The sequence below is a fragment of the Trichomonas vaginalis genome, chromosome VI (genome assembly GCF_026262505.1).
Source record: "Trichomonas vaginalis G3 chromosome VI, whole genome shotgun sequence".
NCBI classification, from domain to species: Eukaryota; Parabasalia; order Trichomonadida; family Trichomonadidae; genus Trichomonas; species Trichomonas vaginalis.
This window is the reverse complement of record NC_067208.1, coordinates 6808107-6832101: the sequence shown is the minus strand read 5'-3', so window position 1 is coordinate 6832101 and position 23995 is coordinate 6808107. Positions and strand designations below refer to the sequence as shown.

General features: G+C 35.5%; 14 protein-coding genes and 7 pseudogenes across 21 annotated transcripts, besides 2 other annotated features; 14 read left to right on the top strand and 7 right to left on the bottom strand.

Annotated features, from left to right (window-relative positions):
- Nucleotides 1-3904: part of a mobile genetic element that runs on past the window's edge.
- TVAGG3_0819060 (DNA/RNA polymerases family) lies at nucleotides 73-953 on the top strand (the record flags this gene model as incomplete). Its single annotated transcript, XM_051247950.1, has 1 exon — nucleotides 73-953. A coding segment is annotated over one exon (881 nt), but the record flags the coding sequence as incomplete, so codon positions are not given.
- On the top strand, nucleotides 1740-2699 carry TVAGG3_0819050 (annotated as a pseudogene). The gene has a single exon. A coding segment is annotated over exon 1 (960 nt).
- On the top strand, nucleotides 3320-3583 carry TVAGG3_0819040 (uncharacterized protein; the record flags this gene model as incomplete). Its single annotated transcript, XM_001279486.1, has 1 exon — nucleotides 3320-3583. The coding sequence occupies one exon, from the start codon at nucleotides 3320-3322 to the stop codon at nucleotides 3581-3583; it is 264 nt and encodes an 87-aa protein (XP_001279487.1).
- A 377-nt stretch (nucleotides 3905-4281) lies between the features above and the next one.
- Nucleotides 4282-23995: part of a mobile genetic element that runs on past the window's edge.
- On the top strand, nucleotides 4579-5073 carry TVAGG3_0819020 (protein of unknown function, DUF4106 family; the record flags this gene model as incomplete). Its single annotated transcript, XM_051247949.1, has 1 exon — nucleotides 4579-5073. A coding segment is annotated over one exon (495 nt), but the record flags the coding sequence as incomplete, so codon positions are not given.
- TVAGG3_0819010 (protein of unknown function, DUF4106 family) lies at nucleotides 5155-6420 on the top strand (the record flags this gene model as incomplete). Its single annotated transcript, XM_051247948.1, has 1 exon — nucleotides 5155-6420. A coding segment is annotated over one exon (1266 nt), but the record flags the coding sequence as incomplete, so codon positions are not given.
- Nucleotides 7018-7773, top strand: TVAGG3_0819000 (protein of unknown function, DUF4106 family; the record flags this gene model as incomplete). The annotated part of the gene is made up of 1 exon (XM_051247947.1): nucleotides 7018-7773. One exon carries the CDS (start codon nucleotides 7018-7020, stop codon nucleotides 7771-7773), a length of 756 nt encoding a protein of 251 aa, XP_051083422.1.
- On the top strand, nucleotides 9790-10326 carry TVAGG3_0818990 (protein of unknown function, DUF4106 family; the record flags this gene model as incomplete). Its single annotated transcript, XM_051247946.1, has 1 exon — nucleotides 9790-10326. The coding sequence occupies one exon, from the start codon at nucleotides 9790-9792 to the stop codon at nucleotides 10324-10326; it is 537 nt and encodes a 178-aa protein (XP_051083421.1).
- Nucleotides 10448-11118, top strand: TVAGG3_0818980 (annotated as a pseudogene). Its single transcript has one exon. A coding segment is annotated over exon 1 (671 nt).
- On the top strand, nucleotides 11147-12096 carry TVAGG3_0818970 (uncharacterized protein; the record flags this gene model as incomplete). Its single annotated transcript, XM_051247945.1, has 1 exon — nucleotides 11147-12096. A coding segment is annotated over one exon (950 nt), but the record flags the coding sequence as incomplete, so codon positions are not given.
- TVAGG3_0818960 (protein of unknown function, DUF4108 family) lies at nucleotides 12418-12837 on the top strand (the record flags this gene model as incomplete). The annotated part of the gene is made up of 1 exon (XM_051247944.1): nucleotides 12418-12837. One exon carries the CDS (start codon nucleotides 12418-12420, stop codon nucleotides 12835-12837), a length of 420 nt encoding a protein of 139 aa, XP_051083419.1.
- TVAGG3_0818950 (uncharacterized protein) lies at nucleotides 12854-13300 on the bottom strand (the record flags this gene model as incomplete). Its single annotated transcript, XM_051247943.1, has 1 exon — nucleotides 12854-13300. One exon carries the CDS (start codon nucleotides 13298-13300, stop codon nucleotides 12854-12856), a length of 447 nt encoding a protein of 148 aa, XP_051083418.1.
- Nucleotides 13515-14211, top strand: TVAGG3_0818940 (annotated as a pseudogene). The gene has a single exon. A coding segment is annotated over exon 1 (697 nt).
- Nucleotides 14574-15503, bottom strand: TVAGG3_0818930 (annotated as a pseudogene). Its single transcript has one exon. A coding segment is annotated over exon 1 (930 nt).
- Nucleotides 16656-17113, bottom strand: TVAGG3_0818920 (annotated as a pseudogene). The gene has a single exon. A coding segment is annotated over exon 1 (458 nt).
- Nucleotides 17254-17817, top strand: TVAGG3_0818910 (uncharacterized protein; the record flags this gene model as incomplete). The annotated part of the gene is made up of 1 exon (XM_051247942.1): nucleotides 17254-17817. A coding segment is annotated over one exon (564 nt), but the record flags the coding sequence as incomplete, so codon positions are not given.
- On the top strand, nucleotides 17859-18130 carry TVAGG3_0818900 (uncharacterized protein; the record flags this gene model as incomplete). The annotated part of the gene is made up of 1 exon (XM_051247941.1): nucleotides 17859-18130. A coding segment is annotated over one exon (272 nt), but the record flags the coding sequence as incomplete, so codon positions are not given.
- TVAGG3_0818890 (uncharacterized protein) lies at nucleotides 18476-18804 on the top strand (the record flags this gene model as incomplete). The annotated part of the gene is made up of 1 exon (XM_051247940.1): nucleotides 18476-18804. A coding segment is annotated over one exon (329 nt), but the record flags the coding sequence as incomplete, so codon positions are not given.
- Nucleotides 19226-19489, bottom strand: TVAGG3_0818880 (annotated as a pseudogene). The gene has a single exon. A coding segment is annotated over exon 1 (264 nt).
- On the bottom strand, nucleotides 19627-20213 carry TVAGG3_0818870 (annotated as a pseudogene). Its single transcript has one exon. A coding segment is annotated over exon 1 (587 nt).
- On the bottom strand, nucleotides 21052-21632 carry TVAGG3_0818860 (uncharacterized protein; the record flags this gene model as incomplete). The annotated part of the gene is made up of 1 exon (XM_051247939.1): nucleotides 21052-21632. A coding segment is annotated over one exon (581 nt), but the record flags the coding sequence as incomplete, so codon positions are not given.
- TVAGG3_0818850 (uncharacterized protein) lies at nucleotides 22583-22984 on the bottom strand (the record flags this gene model as incomplete). Its single annotated transcript, XM_051247938.1, has 1 exon — nucleotides 22583-22984. One exon carries the CDS (start codon nucleotides 22982-22984, stop codon nucleotides 22583-22585), a length of 402 nt encoding a protein of 133 aa, XP_051083413.1.

The window sequence follows — 23995 nt, the reverse complement described above, 5'->3', positions numbered from 1 at the left end:
TCAAATAAAGATGAAGATGTTCAACGTTTAAGAATCAATTTAAGAAATTATGCATTAAAAAATAATTTACCAATGACTTTAGATTCAGTTGAAGCTTATCACATTCTCCGTAATGGAATTACTGGTGGTTTATCAAATGTTCAACATAGAGTAAATCTTAAAGGAATCACGCACATTAATAAACTTTCATATAATCCAGAAACTAAAACTGTATCAAATGAGGACACCACCAACATTATGACTCATTTCGTTGGAGTTGACTTTAATTCATTATATCCTTCATCATTTTCATCTAATCCTCATGATTTCATTCAATATACTGACCATAAAATGTATATGCCGGGAAGATTGAATGGTGTTATCATTTGTGATACAGCAACAAAGAAAGCAAAAGCACTGGGAATTATTAGAAAGAAAAATACTTTATTCGTGGCTGAAGTAAAGGGTCACATTGATGAAAAATACATTAATGATTACATAAACTTTTTACCGATAATAAGAAACTTAGATATTATCACAGATGAAAAAACAATTGGCAGTTTTATGTATAATTACATGAAATCAAACAATTTACCGGTTGACCAGAAACAGAGAAAATTAACTCAGTTAGCATCAACACACAACCAATATCAACCATTTTCTTCTTATTATCTTTGGTATCTAATAGACAAATTTCATTTTATCATCGATGACATTCAATCAATTTTAACATTTACTAAAAACACTTGTTTTAATGAATTTGCGAACAAATTTATGAACGAAAGACAAAAGGCTGAATTAGAAGGAAATAAAGGAAAAAGTTTATTTTGCAAGATTTCACTTAATGGATCATATGGTTACGATGCAATGAATACACAAAATTACACAAAGACTAAAATAATGAATGCACAGAAGGCACGCGTTGCATGTATGGCAAATAAGTTTAAAAACATAAGAGAAATAGGTGAAGATACGTATCAAGTGATGCTCAAAGATAGATTTTATAGATGTGAAACATGTTTACAAGAGGCATTCTTTACTTTAGATAATGCTAAATACTGGTATTTGGTTTTCATTTATGATTTTATGTATAAATGCATGAATGTTAATCGTTTTCATTTCATTGAAGGTGATACTGATTCATCTTATTGGGCAATCGCTGGCGACCCAAATCTTCCTAACACTCAAGCATTTCAAGCAATTGTTACTGATAAACAATTTTATGATAAAAACATTTACAAATTCGCACCTTTTGATTTCTTTTGTTTTGATGAGAAATTTAAACCTAAATTAAAGAATAAAGCTGAAGAAAAAGCACATGAGAAGAAGTTATTGGGTTTAGCAATTGAGAAACAAGGTGATAACATGGTTGCTTTATGCCCCAAGTGTTATACATCATTCAACGGTTCAATTGATGGAAGTGATTTTAAAAAGATTGCACAAAAAATGAAAGGAGTTAGTTTACGACAAAATAAACAATTAACACCTAAAAATTATTTGGATATAATAAATGATAAAGTGATATTTGATGGTCAGAATATTAATTTACAACTTAAAAACGGGTCAATGACTCGCTTAACAATCGGTAAGACTGCATTAACAGGAGCACACACTAAGGCTGTATGTTGTGAAAATGGATGTTGTATGCCGTTTATTTAATGAAATGCCACAGAAGAGACAAAAGGAACCGTTGAATGATGGTTTTGATTCTTGATCAAAGAGGTGGGCACCCTTAAAACATTTATTTTATTTTTATATAAATGGATAACGTAGATTTAGAAAATTTAATTGATGATTTAGTACGTGATCAAAATTTTCTTAGTTATTATGATTTAAAAGCATATCTCCAAAAATATGATGAAAATATAACGGATGATGATATAATATTATTATTCATATTATGATAATGAATTTTTGAAATATCATGATGAAATAATTTCTAAAATTAAAGATAAAATTAAAAATAATGAATATACAAAGGAAAAAACTAAATCACAACTTAAACATTTGAAAGATTTCAAAAATGAAGTATTAACAGAAGAAGATATTGATGAATTATATAAATTATATAATCCTGAGCCACAAAAAACAAAGAAACAAAACGCCCGGGTCCTTCAGACCAAAAATGATGCACAAGCTTTAATTTATGATTCATTAGTTAAACCACATTCAGCCCAACTTTTAAATAAAGATCAACTTTTGGAATTCATCCTTCAACATAAACTCGAAGCGGGAAAGTATATCAAACCTTTATATACAGCATATTTAAAACAAATGAATAGAATACATCCAGAATTAATGAAGGAAGGAATGAATTCCAAAACTTCATCATCCAAAATCAAAGCGGATAAAATTAAACCACTTGCAACACCAATACCTCCAACGACTGTACCTGCAACACCAAAACCTCCAACGACTGTACCTGCAATACCAAAACCACCTCCTCAGTTAATCCTTCATCATTCACTTTATTATATCCATTTCAAACATTAAAGAAGCAAAAAGATTTTAAAAAGGGTTTCAAGATATTAAATAAACCAATTGACCCGAAAATTCAACCGTTAAAGGAAAAATTTGGTCGCCCTTCATTTGCACCATATCCATATTCATACGAAATCGATCATTTAGAATATTCAAAAGGAAACGTTACTTATTTATTTGCCATTAACATTAACACCAGATATTTATATTGCATTCCAGTGAAAGGGAAAACAGAACAGGAAACAAGAAGAGCTATTCAATACTTACTAGATCATGAAAGAGTAGATAATATCAGGGGTGATAGTGATAAAGGATTTCAGGCAACTATGACTCATTATTTCCCACAAATTAATTTTTACTTTTCATCCTCTCCATATACGTTTCATAATAAAATAGTTGATGCGGTAATGAGAACTCTTAGAGATGCGTTAGGGGTTAACGGTCAGATATACTGGGATGGAAATCATGACTCCATCATACAACAGTTAGTATATTATTATAATAATACATGGCATAGAACTATAAACATGAAACCGGTGGAAATGAAAAATGATATTTCAAAAGAATGGGAATATATTAGAAAGCAAATGGAAAGGTTGAATGATGTTAAACGTGAACAAATTAATTCGGGGCTCATGAATTTTAAACAAGGGGATAAAGTTTTGATTCATCTCGATTATGGAAAAACTGATAAATCAATGACAAAAAGAAGACGAAGATTTGACACAATAGCTGAATTTGTTAGATATATTAACGGCAATGCATTAGTTGAAGTTGACAATAAATTAATAGAAATTCCGATTTATTTTATTACTCCATTATATTTAAATAATATTTAATTTTTTTTATTTCGTAAGAAATGAGTGACAACGAAGCAGTCAAGAGTCCAGACGATGAATATAAAAAGAAACTAAACAGAATTAAATCAAAAATATGCTATTACAAAAAGAAGCCACAATGCGGTGAGGTTGAAAACGATAAAGAAATAATCGAAAAATTAGAAACTTACCGTTCAATCCTTAAACTAAGTGAAGCAAAAATAAAAGAATTTAATAGAATAAATAAATTGATTGGAAGAGATGAATTTAATAAAGATGAATTTTTAAACTCAATCCAAAATTAATTTTTATTTTTCTTTGACAACATCTCTCTTTCCATCATTACTGCATAACCACATTTTCTCAGTTTTAGTGGTTTGTTATTTTTAGCAAGTTCTCGCATCATTTTTATCGTTTCCTCCCTTGTTATGATTCGTGGTAAATTTTGAGCTTGCGGGGTATTCATTTATATAAAAATAAAATTTTGTTATCAGTTATTTTATCGTTAATGGTTTTCAGGTTATTCAATAATTAATTCAAATCATAACACCATGTTACCATGTGCTCCCAGGTCATTCAACTTCTCTGAAAAAATGAGACAACATGACATTTTGACAACAACATGGTATCATAAGACAAATTACGGAAAGTGAACTCAAACAAAAAGTGACACAATGCATTTGCCAACCAAATAACTTTACAAAGCAAAAACTTAAATTACTTGTCAAGCTTACTATTCTTATTTTAACAATTAAAAAATTAAATTTTATTTTTTATTTAAAAAAATCATCTTATATCATCTGATATATATATATAACAGCATTAATATTTCAATGATTCACAAATCAACTTTTTCATTATTTTAAATAATTATAGAATATATACCGACTTTTTGTACATAAATATTTTTAGATTCAATAATGATTTACGGTTTTTTTCAAAACTTATAATTTTCCAATGAGTGGTAGAATCTTCGATTTAATTGATTTAGAATGGTTAAATAAAAAAAAAAAAAAAAAAAAAAAAAAAAAAAAGTAGTGGGGCCTCCAGGCACTTCGTGCCCTCTAGCCCTGAAGATGTTTAGTATAACTTTGTCCGGACAAGTAAGGGTCTATCGTCGCTACAGGAAAAGTTACAGGCGTTCCAAGGAAGTATACTTTGAGAAGCCTTTTCCCCTTATAGAATGAGATAGGACGGTTATTTTACAAAACTGACAACACTTTGACCGAGTAGTTTTTTGTGCTGAACAAAAAGTGTCATATAAACATCTGTCAAAAGCCGCTTTTTAACTTCACTTAAAATGCCACGTAAGCTACGTAAGAATATACGTAAGAGGAAGAGAGCATTGAAACATCCAATAGTAAGACTGACACCACAACAACAGTTGCAACAACAAATGCTGAATGACCCCACTATGTTGCAACAAATGTCAAGCAATCCTATGCTTTTAAACCGAGTTGTTGGTGCACAGAGTGGAGGTTTAAGAGCGGCACTTTTAGCGAAAATGGCAGGCTATGGTGGAGCTGCAGACGGAACAGCCTATAACCCTCAAAGTCAAATGAATTTGAGTTCACTCAAAAATCAAATAACAGATGTCAAAAAGTCAAACATAGACATACAGAAGCAAATAAGTGAAAACGAAAAGAAACTAGAATATGACAGACACACAAAGAAACTCAATGAGTTAAACGTAGAGAAAAAGAAGAAAGAAGAACAACTGAAAGAACTAAGTACAGAGGAATATGCGAAAAAAGTGTCAGAAAAAGCAACAGAAGTAGCAAAAATGGAACAAGATGTCATAAATTTGAAAAACCATACTACTCAATATAAAATACTGAAAGATGAAGAGATAAAACAAAAAGCCCTGAAGACATATATGGATAGCGATGAGTATAAAAAGGAAGTTGAAGCAAATGTAAAGGCAGAAAAACTTTTACAGTTGCAAAACCAAACCGTACAGTATGAAAACTTAGCACAAGAAAGTAAAAATAACGACGCGGCTATGCAAAAGGCAATGAAAAGCGCAGAGTATATAAAAGCTAACAATGACTGGTTAGATGCCCAAGCCAACGCTAAAGCAGCCCAACTCATAGGGTCAATAAGGACAAAAATACAAGCGGATGAAGACAGTTCAAATGAAGCTTTAACAAATGCTGACTTTAAGAACGCCTTCGAAGCTCTTCATAGTAAGGTGAAACAAGTGAACGACTTCTCATCTGGAAAGAAACTGAAGTCTGAAGGTTTCGACAAAGAGTTAAAAGAAGTAGCACAAAATATGACGAAAATAACAGACGCAGCAACGAGACAGGCAGTTCAAAGTGCCTATGACGCCGTTAGAGCAACTGTTGTGAAAAGTCAAGAAAAAGAGTTACAACAGACCAAAACAGACCTAGTAAATGCTTTCTTAAGAACGAAAAGTCAGGTAGGACATTACGCTGCAGATGGAACATATGTGCCAGCTGGTGGAATTTATATACCACCAAACCCTCCAAGAGAAGCACCTGCACCAGGACTACCTAAAACATTTACATCGTCACATGGACACAGACACAGGCATGCACAACAACCACCTCCACAACCAGCACAGCAACCAACAGTTCAAAACCCTGCACAACAACCAACAGTTCAAAACCCTGCACAACAACAACCACAAACAGAGCAAGGACATAAAAGAAGTAGAGAACAAGGAAACCAAGAATTCTTAAAAATGCTTAAAGAAGAGTGTGGTTTCCCAGATACTGTTGACTTTAGTGACAGATATAAAGAAGCTATTGGAAAGTTCAAGGATGGAAATACTGACCCGAACCTATTTAGCTTTATGGCTCAGCACCAAAACGGATATAATCTCAAACCTGGAAAATACAAGCTCGCTAAGGGATATGATTTAATAGCATATCATCCAAATGACATGGATGAATTTACTCCGAGATATTTGATGTCAGAGCTAAATGACAATTCAACTTTCGTCATGAAACGCGTAAAAAATAGAGACGGAACGAAAGAACAAAGGCTTATGAATGCGGATGACGTAGATAGGGAAATTGTTGAAAACGGTCTCGGAATATATGAAATGCCAGCAGATGAGGTACAAGAAACTCCACAGGAAGAACTAGTTCAGATACAACCAGACATGGAAGAAATAGTTCAGCAACAACAGCTAGAAGAGCCTGAAGGAAACGAACAAGTCACTCCTTTGGAAACTAACTTCACAGAACTAGATGAAGATTTGGAACAGCCGAAAAATCTTGACCCTCAACAAGAGCATGAGGTGAATATGGAATCTTTCCAAGAGTCTAAGAAAGATTCGGCTGACATAGTAGAAGAATATCGAAAAATGTTTGCCGACATACAAAAGACTCCAACACCAGATGAAAATATTCAGCATAGAATGGAAGAACTGAAAAAAAATGTACACAAATACAACAACCCTTTTTACTTACGAGCATTTAACGTTCAATCTTCGGATGAACTCGGTGAAAATAAAAGGTTAAATTTCAAGAAAACATATAGAAATGAAACATTGTTTAAAGTTCATTCAGAACCTAACCAAGATGGAAACAAACCTACTTTTGTTTCTGCAGACGATGGAACTACAATGAGATGGGGTCATAAAGCTAATTCGGATAGGTGGTTCATAAACTTACAACCACAATTCCAAGAAGTTGTAGACGCAATGGAAGTCAATGGTGAACCAGATATAGCTGGTATTTTAAGCGCGGCTTTAATGCCATTGAAAGATATGAAACATGCAGATATTTTGGACCAGTATGAAATGAACATGGCTGATGGAAATATAACACCTGACGTTCTAGAACATTTATCTCAAAGAACTACACAGAACCATAAAGATGGTATATTTGGTGAAGAGTTTAGAAAGAAAGTTAGGGAGATAGAAGGAAGAGAACCTATTGTACATGACCTTGCAAACGAAAGTTTGCAAAATGTCATAAAAACTTACTTTGCAGACAATGAACCGAGAAGGGATGAATATTTAAGAAAACTCAAATGGACAGTACCAAATGAAATGTTAGTATTGAAAAACATGTTCCTTGACAAAATAAAACCAACTACAGAAATAAACGACGCAAGACTGAAAGATTGGGTAGAAGCTTTCCCATTCACAAAAGATATTATTGGTAACATGGAAAGAAAACCAGAATGGCTACAAAAACATATATTTGGAAACGAGCTTATTCCATATGGACAGGCACTGTTTGAAGAGCTTGAACCGGAAACTCAGGACAGAGTCATGCAAACAATAAGCGACGACTCAAATACAGACTATGACAAACTCTTTCTAGGATATAGGTTACCTGAGATGGGCGACCAGAGCCAAAAGGCAAAAAGGACATGGAAAATTTGCAACATACTAGATGAACATAATGCAAAGATGCAACAACTTCAAGCAGAGGGCAATGAAGGAAAAAGAAGAGTTAAAAACTCAGTCAGGAAGAAAGTAAAGCTTGGTCGGAGTGGGTTCTATTATGACATATAAATCCAACTATTCTATATTTTTTACTCATATGAAATGTACGCCGCTCAGAATATAACGCCAACAGTTTTGGATGCTATGAATGGAAATGTTTCCGAATGGTATAACGAATGCGACAATGCCATTAGAAGGTCAGAAATAGTTCCTGGAACTTACGAATATACAACTGCTGTTTCTTATGGAAACGTAGGTGAGTTTGGAGAAGGTTCTTCAACAACAGTAGATATTGCTTGCGACAGGTTTCATATAATTTCTATTGACAACTCTTTCTTATACGTGGAACAAGACATTGAAATAAAACCTTCTGCCAAGTTGTCTGACAAGAAAGGTTGCAATGGAATTTTCTATGTCGGATACCAATATGCTCCAGAAGTTTTCATGGGATATAAGATATATTTAACTCTGACTTAGTTCAAACAGTAACATGGGCAAACTATGAATGGTTCGCTTTGAGAAACTCAGTACAACCACAAGCTAGAGAACAAACAGACCAGTATGCAACTATTGAGAAAATAAGAAGACTTGACCCTAACGTTCCAGGAGTTTATGTTAACCTTTCTGGACAAACTGCAGCAGCAGTAACCAAAGTAAAACTGAAACTTAGAGTTCCTTTGTCATCTTTCCTCATCTTCAGGTTTTTAAGATACTTGCCAAACTGGGCAGGAAAAATTTCTATCGAACTTACTCCAAGCAAAAATAACTTAGTCATTGCACCAACACAAGACCCATTCACTCTTACAGAAGTAGTGGGAACAAATAAAATGTCATTCGCCGACTTTTGCAAAAACAAAGTTGACTTAGACTTTGGTTTCTCAAACCTCAACACTGAAGTAAACTATTATTTCAATGCTGCTGGAGATGCTTGGGACCCAGTTAAGTTCACATGCGAAAAATTTGAATGCAAGAGAATAGAAAGCAGACTTGCAGTCTATATGTTGGACCCAGATATTTCAAATGCTTTAGCTGCCAAATATATTGCAGTTCCACTTATGTTCCCTATACACCAAATATCTGTCAAAGACTTTGCAGGTGAAGTTGGAAACCAAAGTGCTGACCCAGGTGCAAGAACAGATATTGCTTTAACAACTGCAATGAAACATGCAGATACTATGTTTGTACTGTTCAGACGAACTATAAATGACTATTCTTGCTTCTACAACCCTGGTATTAAATACCATATAAACATAGATGGCAAATATTATCCAAGAGAAGAATATTCTACAGTTGAGGATATGAGGTCATACAACTTGACATTAGATGCTATGAACTTTAACAACAACTTCACAACAACCATTAACCCTGAAATGCAAAGTTCTATTATGCCATATGTGAAAGTATGGACTCATACAGGAGGTCAAAAAACTCAATATACAAATGGAGACCGTTCAAACTTTTGGCTTGGCATTCCATTTGCTGACTCAGAAGACTTTATGGGTGGTATTTCAACTGTTGGTACTGTACAAATACAATATACTGGTGACAGAGACGGTCCAGATGAATTGAAAGCAAAGAAGTTTACAAAACCAATAGCACTTTTCACAGAAGATGCTCTTTTGAAAATTCGTTCGATGAAACCTGCTGGGGCTCCTCAGATTGGTATAACGACAGCTTCCATCGAGCAGATTTTGGCAGCAGGTCAGTAAGTTGTTCTTGAACTGACTTCTCTCCGTCAAATATTGACAGTACGCCAGTTTTGATATAATATTGTATTATAAACTTACCTTTAGAAATATCGGTCAGTTTTGTTGTTATATTTTTGTCAACGTCAAGAACTTTCACCATCTCGGTTATACCAACTTTCTTTGCTTTATGAAAATATTTTGGTTCAGCAAAGACTGCTATTCTATAACATTTTCCATTGTTTGTATAAAGAACTATTCTGTCAATGTATTTGTATTGTTTGTGTGTGTAAACCTTGTTTTGCTTCAATTCGAAGAGATACTCGAATACGTCCATCTTTTTATTCTAAGTAAAATGTCATTTCCGAAAAATAGAAGCGTAAGTGTTTCAAAAGGTTTAATGGCGGTGGCAGATGTGAAGTTAAATTCACCAACTCAAACAAACAGTCAAAGTGTTATTGTCAATGTCAAAGAAAGAGATGTTGAAATGGGGAAACCATACGAAGACGAAGATGGTATAACAATTGTTCCTGTAAAAGAACAACCAACATACCCTGAAGTTAGCAGAGACTTAAGTTCTGTTGCAGATATTCGAAATGACTACAAACAACTGAAAGACAAACTTCAAACTCAGGAGAAGATTTGTCAAGCTTTAGGTATAATGTTAAACTTGGTCGAACACAACCCTGTAAAAGTGAACTCATATGTCATCGCACCTCATGAAGTTTTGAAAGAACTATTGAAACTTTTGACAGAGGCAGACGATATAAACATCAAAGAAATAGAACCCGACGTTAGTTGCTGTGGTGTTTCATATAATGTCATTGACAAGATATACGTTATGAAAGGAGGTGAAACGTTGAACTTAAAGTATAGTTTCCCAGACGTCATAAAAATATTTGACGACCACAACATTTCATTAAAATTTATTTGCTAAGTAAATGGCAGAAGACATAATGGTTTATACTATTACGACTAAAAACCCTGGGTCATATAATTCTATAACAACAAACTTACAAAGTCCTCAAGGACGATATTGTAAACTGACCTTAAACACGATGACGACTAAAGCCTGTTTTGCTCTTTTGACACCAGAAGATTTTATTGTTGTGAATGGTAAAAAATACTCCTTTGAAGATACTTACTCAGATATACACCAACAGGTTTTGTTGACTTATTTAATACTTTAAGGACGGATGTAACATGTGCTGCAACTAGAGCAGGTTTCATTATGTTTGGATGTCCGACTGAGTTTACTATAAACGATATGAGCTATAATACAAAACTTATTTCTGGTTTTTACTACCAACAGTTTCCTATAACAGGAAAAGGTGTCATACAAGGTTTGTCTATTCCATTGACATTAAGCACACCAATCTTATATATTGTTTCAAACTTAGGTTCAAAGTGTTATTCGAATGTCGACAGAAACTATTATGACCAAAAGATACTCATGCGTATAAACAACACTTTCTCTGCTGGTTTGCCTATTGTTCATTCGAATGCAGAGTTTTCAGCTTTAGTAAACTCAAACACTTTAGCAAACATAAACTTAACCTTAGTTGACGCAAACTTTGTTCCTGTAAAACTTTTATGTCCTATGTATTTGTCAATGACGGCAGAAAGTTTCGAATTGGAAGATGCAACTGGTGAAAGTATTGTATTACAAGAACAACTTCAACAACAAATAGCTCAAGAACAACAAATGCAACAAATAGCTCAAGAATAAAAAAAATATTTTTTTTATTTTTATAAAAATGTACAGAATAGATGTTTCAGATTTTTATGACTTCCAAGCGTTCAGAAATATGTGTCCATTTCGAGACTATAACAAAGCAGTCGAGAATTTGAAACGTTTAGTCATTTATGTTGACTCTGCCCCAGAATGTTATGTCATGAAAGAATGGGATGTTGTCTTTAACAAACCAAGAGCAACAATAGTGTCTGAACAAGAATGTAGACAAAAACTTAAGAAAATAAAAGTCGTACAAGTTGGCATGAAGATGTTAGATGCTTGGGATATCTTATTGTCAAAGTTAGAAGATTTTTCAGTTCGTGGTATAAAGTTCTATACACCTTCTCCAAACTTCTATTCTATCTTCACTGGATATAAATATGAACAAGTAGAATGGAAAGAAAATATTATAGAAGCTTGGTTAGACCATGTCAAAGAAATTATATGCAATGGAAACGAAAAGGTTTATGAGTATATCTTATGTTGGTTTGCAAACATCTTACAACATCCAAGTGCTAAAAATGAAACTGCTCTCATTATAATTGGAAAACAAGGAACTGGTAAGAACACATTCTTTACAGATATCTTATGCAAACTGTTAGAAGGTTATTCGAACCCTAATATGACAAACTTAGAAAACATCTGCGGCAAGTTTAACTCCTCAATAGAGAATATGAAACTTATAGTTTGCAATGAACTTCAAAGTATAGATACAACAAAAGTTTTGAACTCAGATGCTTTGAAGAGTCTTATAACAGACAAAGTTGGAGTTGTTGAAAGAAAATATAAAGACCAAAGAGTTTGTGAAAATGTTGCAAATTTCATCATGGTTTCAAACAACGCCGTTCCGATGAAGTTAGAAAGTTCTGACAGAAGATATGTAGTTGTCAGAACGTCAGATTCTCATATGCAAGATACAGAATATTTTGACGACTTAGCAGAAACTTTGACATCTGACTTTTACAACCACTTGTTCTCATATTTTATGACATTAGATATTTCTAAGTTCAATCCAAGACAAATTCCACATACCGAAGAAAGACAAACATTGTTAGAAGCAAACAAGAGTGTTTATGAACTGTTCATAGATGAGACTAACTTTGAGTGTTTAGATGAAAGGTCATTGTACGATGAATATAAACAGTATTGTCAAGAATATGGTTATATGACAGCGTCTAAACGAACATTCTTGGCAAATGTCAAAAATCTTTTAGACGTTCAGAACGGCGTATATACAAAGAAAAATTTTTATGAGTAAATTTTAAAAAAATATTTTTTTATCCGATAGAAAAGATGACGAAATTCATCTCAGTAAATAAGTACATGACAGAAGTCAAAGAAGAACTAGACCCATTCGCTTATTTGAATGTTTACTTCTACCATTTTGAAAAGTCTACATTTGACAAAGTTTGGAACATCGAACCAGTTAAGTTTGCTATTGTGACTAAAAATGGTGCGAAATTTGAAGACTTAGACATAGAAGGTTTGTTAACAGTCAAAGAAAATTTTGACAGAAGGTTCTCAAACCTTAAAGAAGGCAAAGCATACAAACTTGTTATACCTTATGAACCAAAGAAGACAGACGACTATGAATATTATGAGTCTAAGATAGTTGAAGTTCAAGGTAAGTTGGGTAAAAAGATTTTAGAGTCTAAGCCAGTGTTTGCCCCTAAAGAGGAAGAGAACATTGACATTGACCCAGAAATGTTCTAAAAATAAAATTTTATTTTTACATGTCAAATTTCTTTTTCTCTGGAACTGGTTCTTTCTTCTCTTCTTCTACTTTCTTTTCTTTCTTTTCTCTCTTCTTCTTTTCTGGTGGAGTTATGTCAAATTTCTCAGAACCATATTTATGTAAAAGTTCTTTGTCCTTTAATAGCTCTTCTATTCTGTTTTCTATTTCATCTTCAAGAACAGCACATGTGCCTTCTTTGCATTCTAAGAACTTTTGTTGGACTTCATCTTTCCAATCGGCGTCATCTCTGTCAACAAGTCTGTCATTGACAAACTTAAAGACTTCTCTGCCTAATGTTTTATGGTTCTTGTCATATTCCCAGAAACAGAACTTTAGAACAAATTCACCTTTCTTGTTTACACTATGTAAGATTTTATGGTCGACAGATGTTTTGCTGTCAAAAAGTTTGTCTCGAATATAGATAGCGAAATCGCTAGACATTTTCTAAAAGATAAAATTTTTAATTTTTCTAAAAATATGTTAGAAAAAAAGTTTGCTGACATTGACAAGAAATTTGAGAATGTTTTAAACAAGAACAAGAGGAAGTTAGAAAATGCTCAGATAAAGCCTATACATGACAAGTTCTTATTTGCTCAGAATGGTATAACAGGTCTAATTGCACCACCTGGGTCGGGTAAGACTTTCACTTATCTTAATGGCTGCACAACAACAAGAACTAGATGAGAAGAACCCATTCTATGAGTTAGTTTGTTATTTGTAGTACTTCTGGTCAATTTGACCAAACCGTCAATTCGTTCAAAGATATTATAAAGAAGTCTAAGTTAGTATGTATAAAAGACTCTGAGTTTAGATTGGATAAAGAAGTACCAAAGAAGAGTTTTGAAGTATTATAATGCTATAAATGAGTATATAAATTCTAAGTTCAAAGACCCAAATGAGGAAATGCAGAGAATATTAGAGAAGAACACTTCAGAAACAAACAGAAAGAGATAGAATACATTTCGAAGAAATTGCAATCTTACGATTGGAAAACGTACCCTCATAGATGTCTTCTTATCTTAGATGACTTTGCTTCTCATCCTTTGTTAAAGAACAGAGAACAAGACATGTGTCGAATTCTTAAGAAGCTCAGACACTTTAACATCTCTGTTGTCATTTGTGTACAGACAGCAAAGAGTTTAAGTAAGGATGTTAAAAGAATACTTACTGATATCATACTTTTCCCTGGATTGTTCCGAAGACGATTTCATGGAACTTATGAAAGAGTCCATGGCAGGTAAGTTTGACAGACATGAACTATGGGAGAATACAAAGTCATACAAGACCCTCATACTTCTTTCAGAATTCATATCTACGCAAACAAAGTTCAAATTGTAAAAAGTCAAGCTTGAAAAATAAAGAGTTTTGGCGACCAGGGTTTTTCACTACTCGCTGTTCTTCTCTCGGTTTTTCGAGGGAAGCAAGCATATGAGGAAATTCATGAAATTTCATACGGAATTCAGCAAAAATATATTTTAGGTGAAGAGGTGAATTTCACCTCTTTTTTCACCTGTTTTTTCACCTCAGTTATTTTATAAGCGTTTCACATGGTAAACGTTATTTTTTAAAATTTTGTGAAAACTCAACGGTTTGACACAAGCCCTAAAAATTATTTTACTCAGAATTTTGTTGCTGAATTCAATAAAAATAATGTTTAGGTGAAGAGGTGAGATTTCACCTCTTTTTCACCTCTTTTTTTCACCTGTTATTTTTAAAAGCGTTTAACTGAATTGTATGATGTATATTTGAAATCCTAAACAATTTCGTAGCTTCTATTTCTTCTGTCAGTACATCGAATGTTTTAACGATACCGAAAGTTTCTTTATACTTCTTCTTGACGTCAGATAGAAGGAAATCAGCAGTTGGATAGTTTTTGTTCAGAAATGCTAACATGTTCATTTTATCTGCTGGCTTTTCTGCTTCTTTTCTTTAAGTCTGCATAGTCGTTTCGCATTCTTTTATCTCTTTGACTGAGTAGTTATATTTCCTCATTGCTGCTTTACATTTTGAACATTGCGGGTTCATTTTGCGTTTATTTCTGAAACCTTACCTGCTAAAACAACTAAGGCGTCAATTGCTCTCTTCATCTCGAACATAGCGGTCTTATTTGTTCGTTCCATACCTTACCCCTACTATCTTTATCTCTTATTTCCCAACACATTTTTGCAACTAATGAAACAAAGTTGTCGTAGGTCTTAAATTCTTCGGATTTGTAAAGGTCAGAGATGTTCTTATATAACATGTCGCAATCTTTGTCCATAACTTTATGGTTGCAATGAAAACTAAGGAATTCATAATTTACCTTTCGTATGAACTTCTTTATTTCTACTGAGTCAGTTGGTTTCACTTCAATTTCGTCGAATTCAGGAATAGTGAGTTTTTGTTGTTGGATTTCAGGCAATTTGGGTAAATGGTCAATAATGTCCTGCATTTCATAAAGATACTGTTCATTTGTTTCATCTTTCGCACTACAGTCTAAATTACTTGTTAAAAGTTCTTGCTTTATCTTCTGGATTTTTGTTTCGAAAGTATATGAAGAAGGAATGAAGTTTTTCATCTCTACCAACATAGATGTTGGATTCATAACTAACGAGTTTGGTGCTGTAGTTGTTTGAACTGTTGTTGTGCCGATTGTTGAAATCATATTTTTTATACAAAATAAAAAAATATTTTTTTAAAAAAACCAACTTTATTTTTTATTTCGGGAAAACTCATGAGGTGAAAAAACAGGTGAAAAAAGAGGTGAAATCTCACCTCTTCACCTAAACATTATTTTTGTCTGATTTACGCTCATTACGATGAAGTTTAGACAAAACATTTACGTTCATGTTTGACAAAACATTTACGATGAAATCATGAAAATTCATGAGGTGAAAAAACAGGTGAAAAAAGAGGTGAAATCTCACCTCTTCACCTAAACATTATTTTTGCTGAATTCAGCAACAAAGTTCAAATTGTAAAAAGTCAAGCTTGAAAAATCTAAGTGTTTAGTCTTAGTAAGATGGTAGCTTCTTAAAGCATATGCCGTCCTTGAGTTTTATGTACGTGAAGAGAAGTACAATGAATTCAATTACGAGTACAATTGCAATGACAACTAAGGCAACTATTTTTGTCTTTTGCCAGCAAGGGTACTTCTTCTCTTCCAATGGTTCGGCAGAACTATACTCACTCATGAGAAATGCCAAAACGGTTTAATAGAAAAAGTGTCATTTTTTCATGTCCGAAGACTCGAAGGTGCAACACTTCCAAAATACCGACGAACTCAGAAGAGCAGCATGGCAGTATCTTCTTGACAACTTCTTTGAGTTCTCCAGGTACACCTTGGAAAATGCTGAAGAACTCCGACACAGAGAATTTGGAGAAATTGCACTCCAATACTACCTTGACAAACAAAGGGTAAACAAAGGGTAAAATAAGACTAAAAACTTAAATTAAAAAAGTGACATTTTAATGAGCTCCGAGTCAACCGAGAAAACTTGGTCAGATGTTAGCAGCTTACTTCCCTGAGAGGATGGAAGCGTTTATACGTAAGGTTCAAAAACAACGAACCTGGAATTGCGTACCAAATTCGCAATTACATGACCGTGGAAGAGTACGAAAGGTTCCTACAAGAGAAACCAGCTCTAAACAACTCAGAAAAGAAAGAATAAAAGTTTAACTCGTAATTGTTTTATTTTTTTACTTGTATGGGCAAGCTGCAAGAATGAAGTCGACTATCTCAGTCTTTGTTTTGACCAGTTGGACTGCTCTTTGCGAGTACGTCTGTTTTGCGGTCTCCAGCTGGTGTCTGACCTTCGTAATTGCGCATGTTTCTTGAGAGCTCCAGTTGTAAATGATTGTAGGATGAAGAGTCTCTCAGACTGCTTGAGGTAGTCTTCACGGTCACGAACCGAATCTGTGGTACGAGTCGAATCGGTCGATTTGAGGGAAGAGACTGAAAGCCTGTCGTCTTCCTAGGGGCAGTAGCATAATCTTTGCGTAAGCGGTTCAGACCTTCTTCGAACTCTTGGTCTCTCTTGGATTGAGATTGGAATTGCTGGGGTGGAGCTTGCTGGAACATCCAAGGGTTGGGGAAGTAAGGCATAGGCTGAGGAGGGTAGTTCGGGAAGCCTTGTAGTGGAAATTGGTAGTAACCTTTGAGGTGGAAATTGGTAGTAATTTTGGTGGAGGGACTTGCTGGAACTGAGGTGCAGGGGCTGGTGCTTTAGGTTCCTCTGGTTTTGGGAATGGGCTCGGTTGGGGGACGTCGGACATTCGTTTGTGGCTTAACCGTCGGACCACAACGATAAAAATCTCTGCTCCTAGCAGTACTGCTACTGACAGTAGCAGTACTTTTACTGACAGTAGCAGTACTTTTTCTGACAGTAGCAGTAACTTTTTTCTGACAGTAGCAGTACTTTATCGTCGAAAACCCTCTCAAATTTTCCTTTTTACTGCTCGTAGCAGTACTTTTACTGCTCCTAGCAGTACTGCTACTGACAGTAGCAGTACTTTTACTGACAGTAGCAGTACTTTTACTGACAGTAGCAGTACTTTTTCTGACAGTAGCAGTACTTTTACTGACAGTAGCAGTACTTTTACTGACAGTAGCAATGGTCGAGGTCGAACCTACCGACGAGGCAATTTACCTAATTGAAATTAACGAGCTTGTTAAAGACTTCCTCAGGCAGAATGTAAAAGGCAAGCTTGTTAACTGTTGGATAACGGGAAGGGCTGCCTTGAATCTCGAGACTTCGACTGGAATTCCAATTCAAATACCAGACGGGACAGCCTACGACGACATAAAGCAAGCAAAGAAAGAAGCTCTTCTCAAGTTCTTTGCAAAGCGTCCTTGGATACAACTTCCAACCAGAGAGAACCCTTTCCCAAGAATGAGCCAAATTCTCAAGGGTCTCCTTCACTTCTCGGGTCAGCCGTTCTACATAACCTGTGAAGGCGACATCCAACCAGTTCAGTAAACCTTAACGTTTAGAGTAAAAACATTTTTTTCATTTTTTGAATGAAGCAAGTTAAATTCGTCCCACACCAAACTCAATGGACCGATGAAGAGTTTCAAGCTATGGTTGAAGGTGTTGAGAACGACATAGACGGCGAACTTGAAGGAGCTCAAACCACAATTGCAACCAAAATTGCACAAGTCAAGGAACAGATAGCTCCACTTAAAGCTACCAAAGCTACTCTTGACCTCATGGATACTTACCGTTTAGAAGTAAAGAGTGGAATAAGACAATTAAAATTAAAACTTCTAAACTACGAAGCTATACTCCAAAAGTTAGCAGAAATGAGAAGACTTTACCAGAGCTACTTACATGTAAGGGACTTACCTTCAAGCAGTCCGACCAAAGATGAATTTTCTGACATTGTCCCAATTTTGTCCGAAAGTCAGCTCAGATGTTTTGAACTGCTCCCAACATATCCAGAATATGAACGTTTGCCTGAACTCTTCCGCAATCTCAAAAAACGTTTTTTGGTTCTCATGTTCGAAACTTTTATCGGAAGAGACAACAAACGTTCAGAAGAAGAACAAGATATTATTTTAAACTTGTTGTATGACTTAACCGTCATAACAAGCTTTTTGAAGTAAAACCGTCATTCTCAAACCACTTCATTTTTTCGATGTCCGAACAAGCACCGAAGCCGAACACAATGGCAGATGTCCTTTCAATGTTGCCAGACAAGCGCCCAGTTCAAATTCAAATTTTGAATTTGAAAGCTCATCTGACAAACACCGTTAAGACTCTCCAAAGTAGTCTTATGGAAGAGATGAAGGGACTTAAAGGTGAGTTCCTCATGAACCAAGCTTCCAATGAGAAAGTCCTGAACGATTTGACGGAAACCTTGCGCATTTACGCGAGAGAGAACCGAGACCTTGCCAGACTCATCTACCGTTTCTTCGAAGAGATAGACGCCATCTGGAAGGTACTCGGAAAGGACAGAACATGCAACACCGTAATTCGTGAACACAGAATTGAAGAAGGAATTGTCGAGAAGAAGAGAAACACGAAGAAGAGGAAGAGGAAGAAGAGGAAGAGAGAAACACGAAGAAGAGGAAGTTTGGGCAACCCTTGTTGCCGATGACACTTACGAAATTTCCCAACCCTACCCATACCAAATCCGCAACAGGGAGACCGGCAAGGTTCTTACCCAGTCCTCAACAACTTGGGACACTTGAACCTTAACCTTCGGAATCGCGGTTCAATTTCCATGGGCAAGCTGTGTCGCAATTCAATGGGTTCCAAATCCAGGCAGAAGACGAAGGTCAGACACATTGACGGTGACAAGCTCAACAACCGTAAGGAGAACCTCGAGTGGTTCTAAGAGTAAAAAAATTTTATTTTAGGGGAAACCCCGAGTAAATTTAGGCGTTTATTTGGATAAGTATGTGAAATTAAGGTCAATTTGCAAAATTAGTTCCCGACCTTTGAATTGGACTCTTTCGTTCTCCCAGTTGCGTAGGAGGTCGTCCCAGAGGAGTTTGGTAGATTTGCCAATCCAAGGACGATTTGTCCTCCCAGGCATTGAGGATGTACTGCTCGTAGAGTCTCATGACCTCTCCCTTGCACCAGACACCCTCTCCCTTGAACGTAAGGCTTCTTCGAAGTGCTCGAATGCGATTGGCTGCGTGACCATCCGAACATTTTTACTTTGGTCAATGTTCGTGTCTCGTGCCATAGTCGACGAAAATACAAACAAACAGGTTATATATGAGTTTGAGACCAAGAATGGTGTAACTCGACCTGTCCGATTCAAATTCGAATAAAAATTTTTTACTTCATGCAATGTTTTATTTCTGTGCCGTCTTCAAGTATGCCCCAGTACTTACGCTTGGAGAGGACATAACTTCGGAAAATACCTTATCTAGCTTAAAACAGCCCATCTTTTCACCGACCATTCCCATTTCAATGAGTTTGTTGTATCCTTCTTCGTTCGTCATGAGTGCGTCAATGTTCTCAGTAAAACCACAACTTTCGATTTGACTTCGGAGAAGAATTTGTTGTAGTTGTCAAGGACTGCCTTTGCGAACTGAGGGTAAGACCAATGTTCGACAATAGGTTTTACTGTGGTTACTAAGCCACCTTGACCTTGAGTAAATTCGATTTCAAAACAAAAGGGGAGAAACCTTTCAACAAAGTTGTCGACCTTCTCATAGTGTTTACTCTTCATCTTTGAGGTTTCTTAATGGAATATCCCCATGTCGAATTCATAAGCAATTTGAGTGTCATTGCAAGTTTGGGGTTTGAAGCTTTCCTAATATCATACAGTTGTTGTATGACTTTTCCAACTGATAGTTCCTTCCTGGGAACCTCACCGTCTTCGTTTGGAATTCCAGTCGGATATATTGGACGAACCTCATGTATGCAGCGTTAAGGTCGACATAGTATATCTTTTCGTTTGAGTCGAACTTGTCGCAACCAATGGGTCCAGTTCGTGGAAATTCAAGTGAGTCTCTTATCTTCTGAGAAACTTCGCCTGCTATCTCATAAACATCGTCGAAGCAACCTGTTTCATATAAAACCTTCTGACCTAACTCCGATGCTCTCCAATACAATTTGACGTCAATTGGATGTCTCAATGGAAGTTTGTTTATAGCATCTTGAAGTTCTTGCAACCTCATTGGAAGTTCTTCTGGTTCAGGTTGGTATCCGAACAATCCAACTCCTTTTGGAACAGTGTACTTCTTTTGTGCTATAACTTTGTCTGGAACAACTTTTGGTCTTGCTAACAATGAAAAGTTTGTTTCGTCTTTTGGTACAAAAGTTTCTGTCAGCTTGTCATCTGGAATTGGTTCCAACAAACCTTTCTCGAAAAGAATGTTTACAGCTCTGACAATGTTGCACTTGCCTTTTCCGAACAATGGGTTTGTAAGACTTTCGTTCAACATGAAGTGGTTGTGGACAATTACAATCTTCAACCATGGTAAGTCTTTGTCAACAACATAGTCGTCATGTGAAGAACCTTTCTCAGTCGGAATGTTGACTCGGATATTGACATTTGCCAACGGTGCAATTTTTGCCAATTGACCTCTGAGAATGTACCTTGTCTTCACACATGACTCAAGATACTTCATCTTCTCTTCTGTAACAAGACCAGAGTTCCTGAGACATGTAAGAATACAAGGTTCATTGACAATTGTTTCAATTGAATTGTAAATTCCATACCTTGTCAAGTCAATGTCAGACTTATTTATGAACGGGAAGTATCCAGCATGTTGTCTGACTGCTTGAGGGTTAGGTTGGTACCATTCAAATTTTACACTTGCAATTCCTTCAATTGCATTCAAAATGTCTGAGTCGGAGTCAACCATTTGTTCTCTCTTTGTAGTCTTGAAAGCGTCAAGAAGCATTGCAGCTGTTGTGACATTGCCATGTGCATAGTAAATGTGACCATCCAAATCTGTTATGGTCAATCTGAGATTGTATCCTTTCTTATTTCCGTCTTGTATGGCAGCAAGTACTCCCATGAAGCCTTCTTTGTTCTTTCCTTCGTCAAAGTTTACTGTAAAGGTTCGACCAGATGTAATTTGACTTCTAACTTCACGGTACTTTTCATATGCATATCTTGTTCTTTCCATGGGAGCATGTTTGTCTTCACCTTTTCCTTTTTTCCTTCTCAAAGGATGCAATTGTTCGTCATGTTTCCAATAGAATCTGGCAAAGCCGTCGTGTCCTTCAACTTGCGGTTCACTAACATTGAAAGGCATGTCCATAAGACGTTCTTCTTCTAACCTCTCTAGTCTGTTTGGATAATTGGCGCGCGCTGTTTCCAAATCCATTTCGTAGCGAAGACCAGACAATTTGTCATAGACTTTTATGGGTCTTCCCTTCCTATATTTAAAATTCTTCGAAACTTTCCAACCATATCTTTCTAACTCTGCTTTTATTCTAGCAGATTTTCTATCCATTCTATATGGGGGCATTTTTATAAAAATAAAAAAATATTTTTTTTCTTTACTTTACATAACCGCCTGCTGCCATAAGTCTTTGACGCCAACCCATACCAGCTAATGAAGGTTGACTTGGTTTAGTATTGAAACTAACCTTTGGTTTTGGTTTATCTTCAGTTTTTGGCTTCCCTTCTTCTATTGGTTTTTCGTCACTTTTCGGTTCCTCTGACTTTACCTCACTTGCAGGTATGGTTGTGTCGTCAACATCTTCATAAATATCATATGCCATTTGTTTTTGTTTTCCTTTCAACTTTTTGTGTTTGTTGTAAAGTTTAGAATATTTCGACTCTAAGTCAATGAGATGTTCTATAATGAACTGTTGGTCAGTGAAGTAAACTTTTCCATCTGTTGTCTCGAAAGCTCCTTCAGACTTCAATATTTTATTTGTGAGAGTCTGTTTCTTTTTTGAGATACTAGCCGTTCCATTTCTATGAAAAGTGACTTTATAGTTAGGGTTTGTATTTCCAGACCTGGCACTTTCTATTATTGAATTTTTCTCTTCATCTGTAAGTTCTTTGACAGGTTTTGACAATGGTTCTGAACTTTTTGTTTGTGGTGTCAAATCTACCGTTTCAACTTCTTCGGTCATTTCATCTCAGTAAAAAATTTTAGTTTTTTTGTTTTCAACTGGTTTTTAGGTTTTTTAAGTCGGTCTAAAACTTCCTGAGGTATAGGAGGACTTGACAAACACGTGTTGTGTAACTGCTGGAAGTCGACAAATCCATCTTGAACCCATTTGTCTCAATGCTGTATTGTTCATTTCATCCTAGTTAAAAATTTTACATTCCCCACGTTTGAGGCGGTTGAGGTTGGTTATTGTTTACCCACTGTTGTGCATGGTTATATCCTCTGTTAAAGAATCTTTCACCTTGGTCCATGTAGTGCCCTGCTTGGTTATAGTAGTCATTTGCTTTGTTATAATAGTTTCCTGCTTGTCTTCCTACATTATCCATCCATCCTTGAACTTTTCCTCTTGTTTCAGGATTTGGAATAAGATTTGCTGCATCTCGTGCTACATCCCAACCTTTCTGTACAGTTTGTATAATAGGTTGTGCTTTCTCTTTAAGTATACCTAATGTACTCAAAATCTTCCTTCCAACTCCAAATACACCTCTGGCTATTGTTCCCACTGCGGGCAAAAATCTGGATGCAACTCCTGCTAATGCGCCAAATAAACCCATTTCTTATGGGTTAAAAAATGACGAATCCAAACAAGGACCCCTATGTTTCTAAAGCGACAAAGAAAGCACTCATGATAAAAATCTTTAGTTCAACACCAAATGCTTGGTTTATGGATATCTTGGAAAACATTCCGAGGTATAGAGAAGATGGACCCCATACTGGCTAATATTTGTCGGTCAAAACACAAGATACTGTGAAGCCATACCATTATGGTCCAAAAATATTTTAGATGTGAAAACTGCTTTGACAATATTCGTTGACAAATACCATCCAACAAAACTGACATCTGACTGTGAAAGTTCTTTCAAATCAGACGATATTAAAAACTATCTGCGTTCAAAAAATGTAAACCAATATTTCATTGTCGACCAAAACCATTCTGCTCTTGTGTCATTGACAGTTGTATAAAAACTTAAGAGACTTAAACCAACCACAAGGTGGTGAGGTAGATGAAATGTCATATGACGACAAGTATAGACACTTCTCCATGGCAAAGATGAGACAAGTTTTAAATATTTACAATAGCCGTAAACAAAAAGGTTTGGGAAACCACTTCCCCTGAAGAAATGAAAAACAACCCTGACTTAGAGAAAGACTATATATTTAATAGTTTAGTCAAAAGAGACAAACAAGAAAGAATGCCAGGCTTCAAACTTCAGAAAGGTGACAAAGTAAAAATAGAAATACCTAAACGCGACCCATATGAAAATACTATTGACTATGACAACAATGGGAACTCGACAGGTACTCACATTCGTGTTCGTAAAAATAGAAGAAAGTATACAAGAGAATATTATGAAGTTTTAGGCAAACATGGCAAAATGTACACACTGCAAGCAGAAGATAAAACTACTATTGTCAGACCTCGTTTCAAACTTGTCAAAGTTCAAGGTGGTATACTTTCAAAGACAGTTCCTAACAAATATAAGACAACTCCTGACGAATATGCTAAAGAAGTTGAAAATGACGACTAAGCATTTCTATACCATGCGTAAACTGTCATGTAAGGT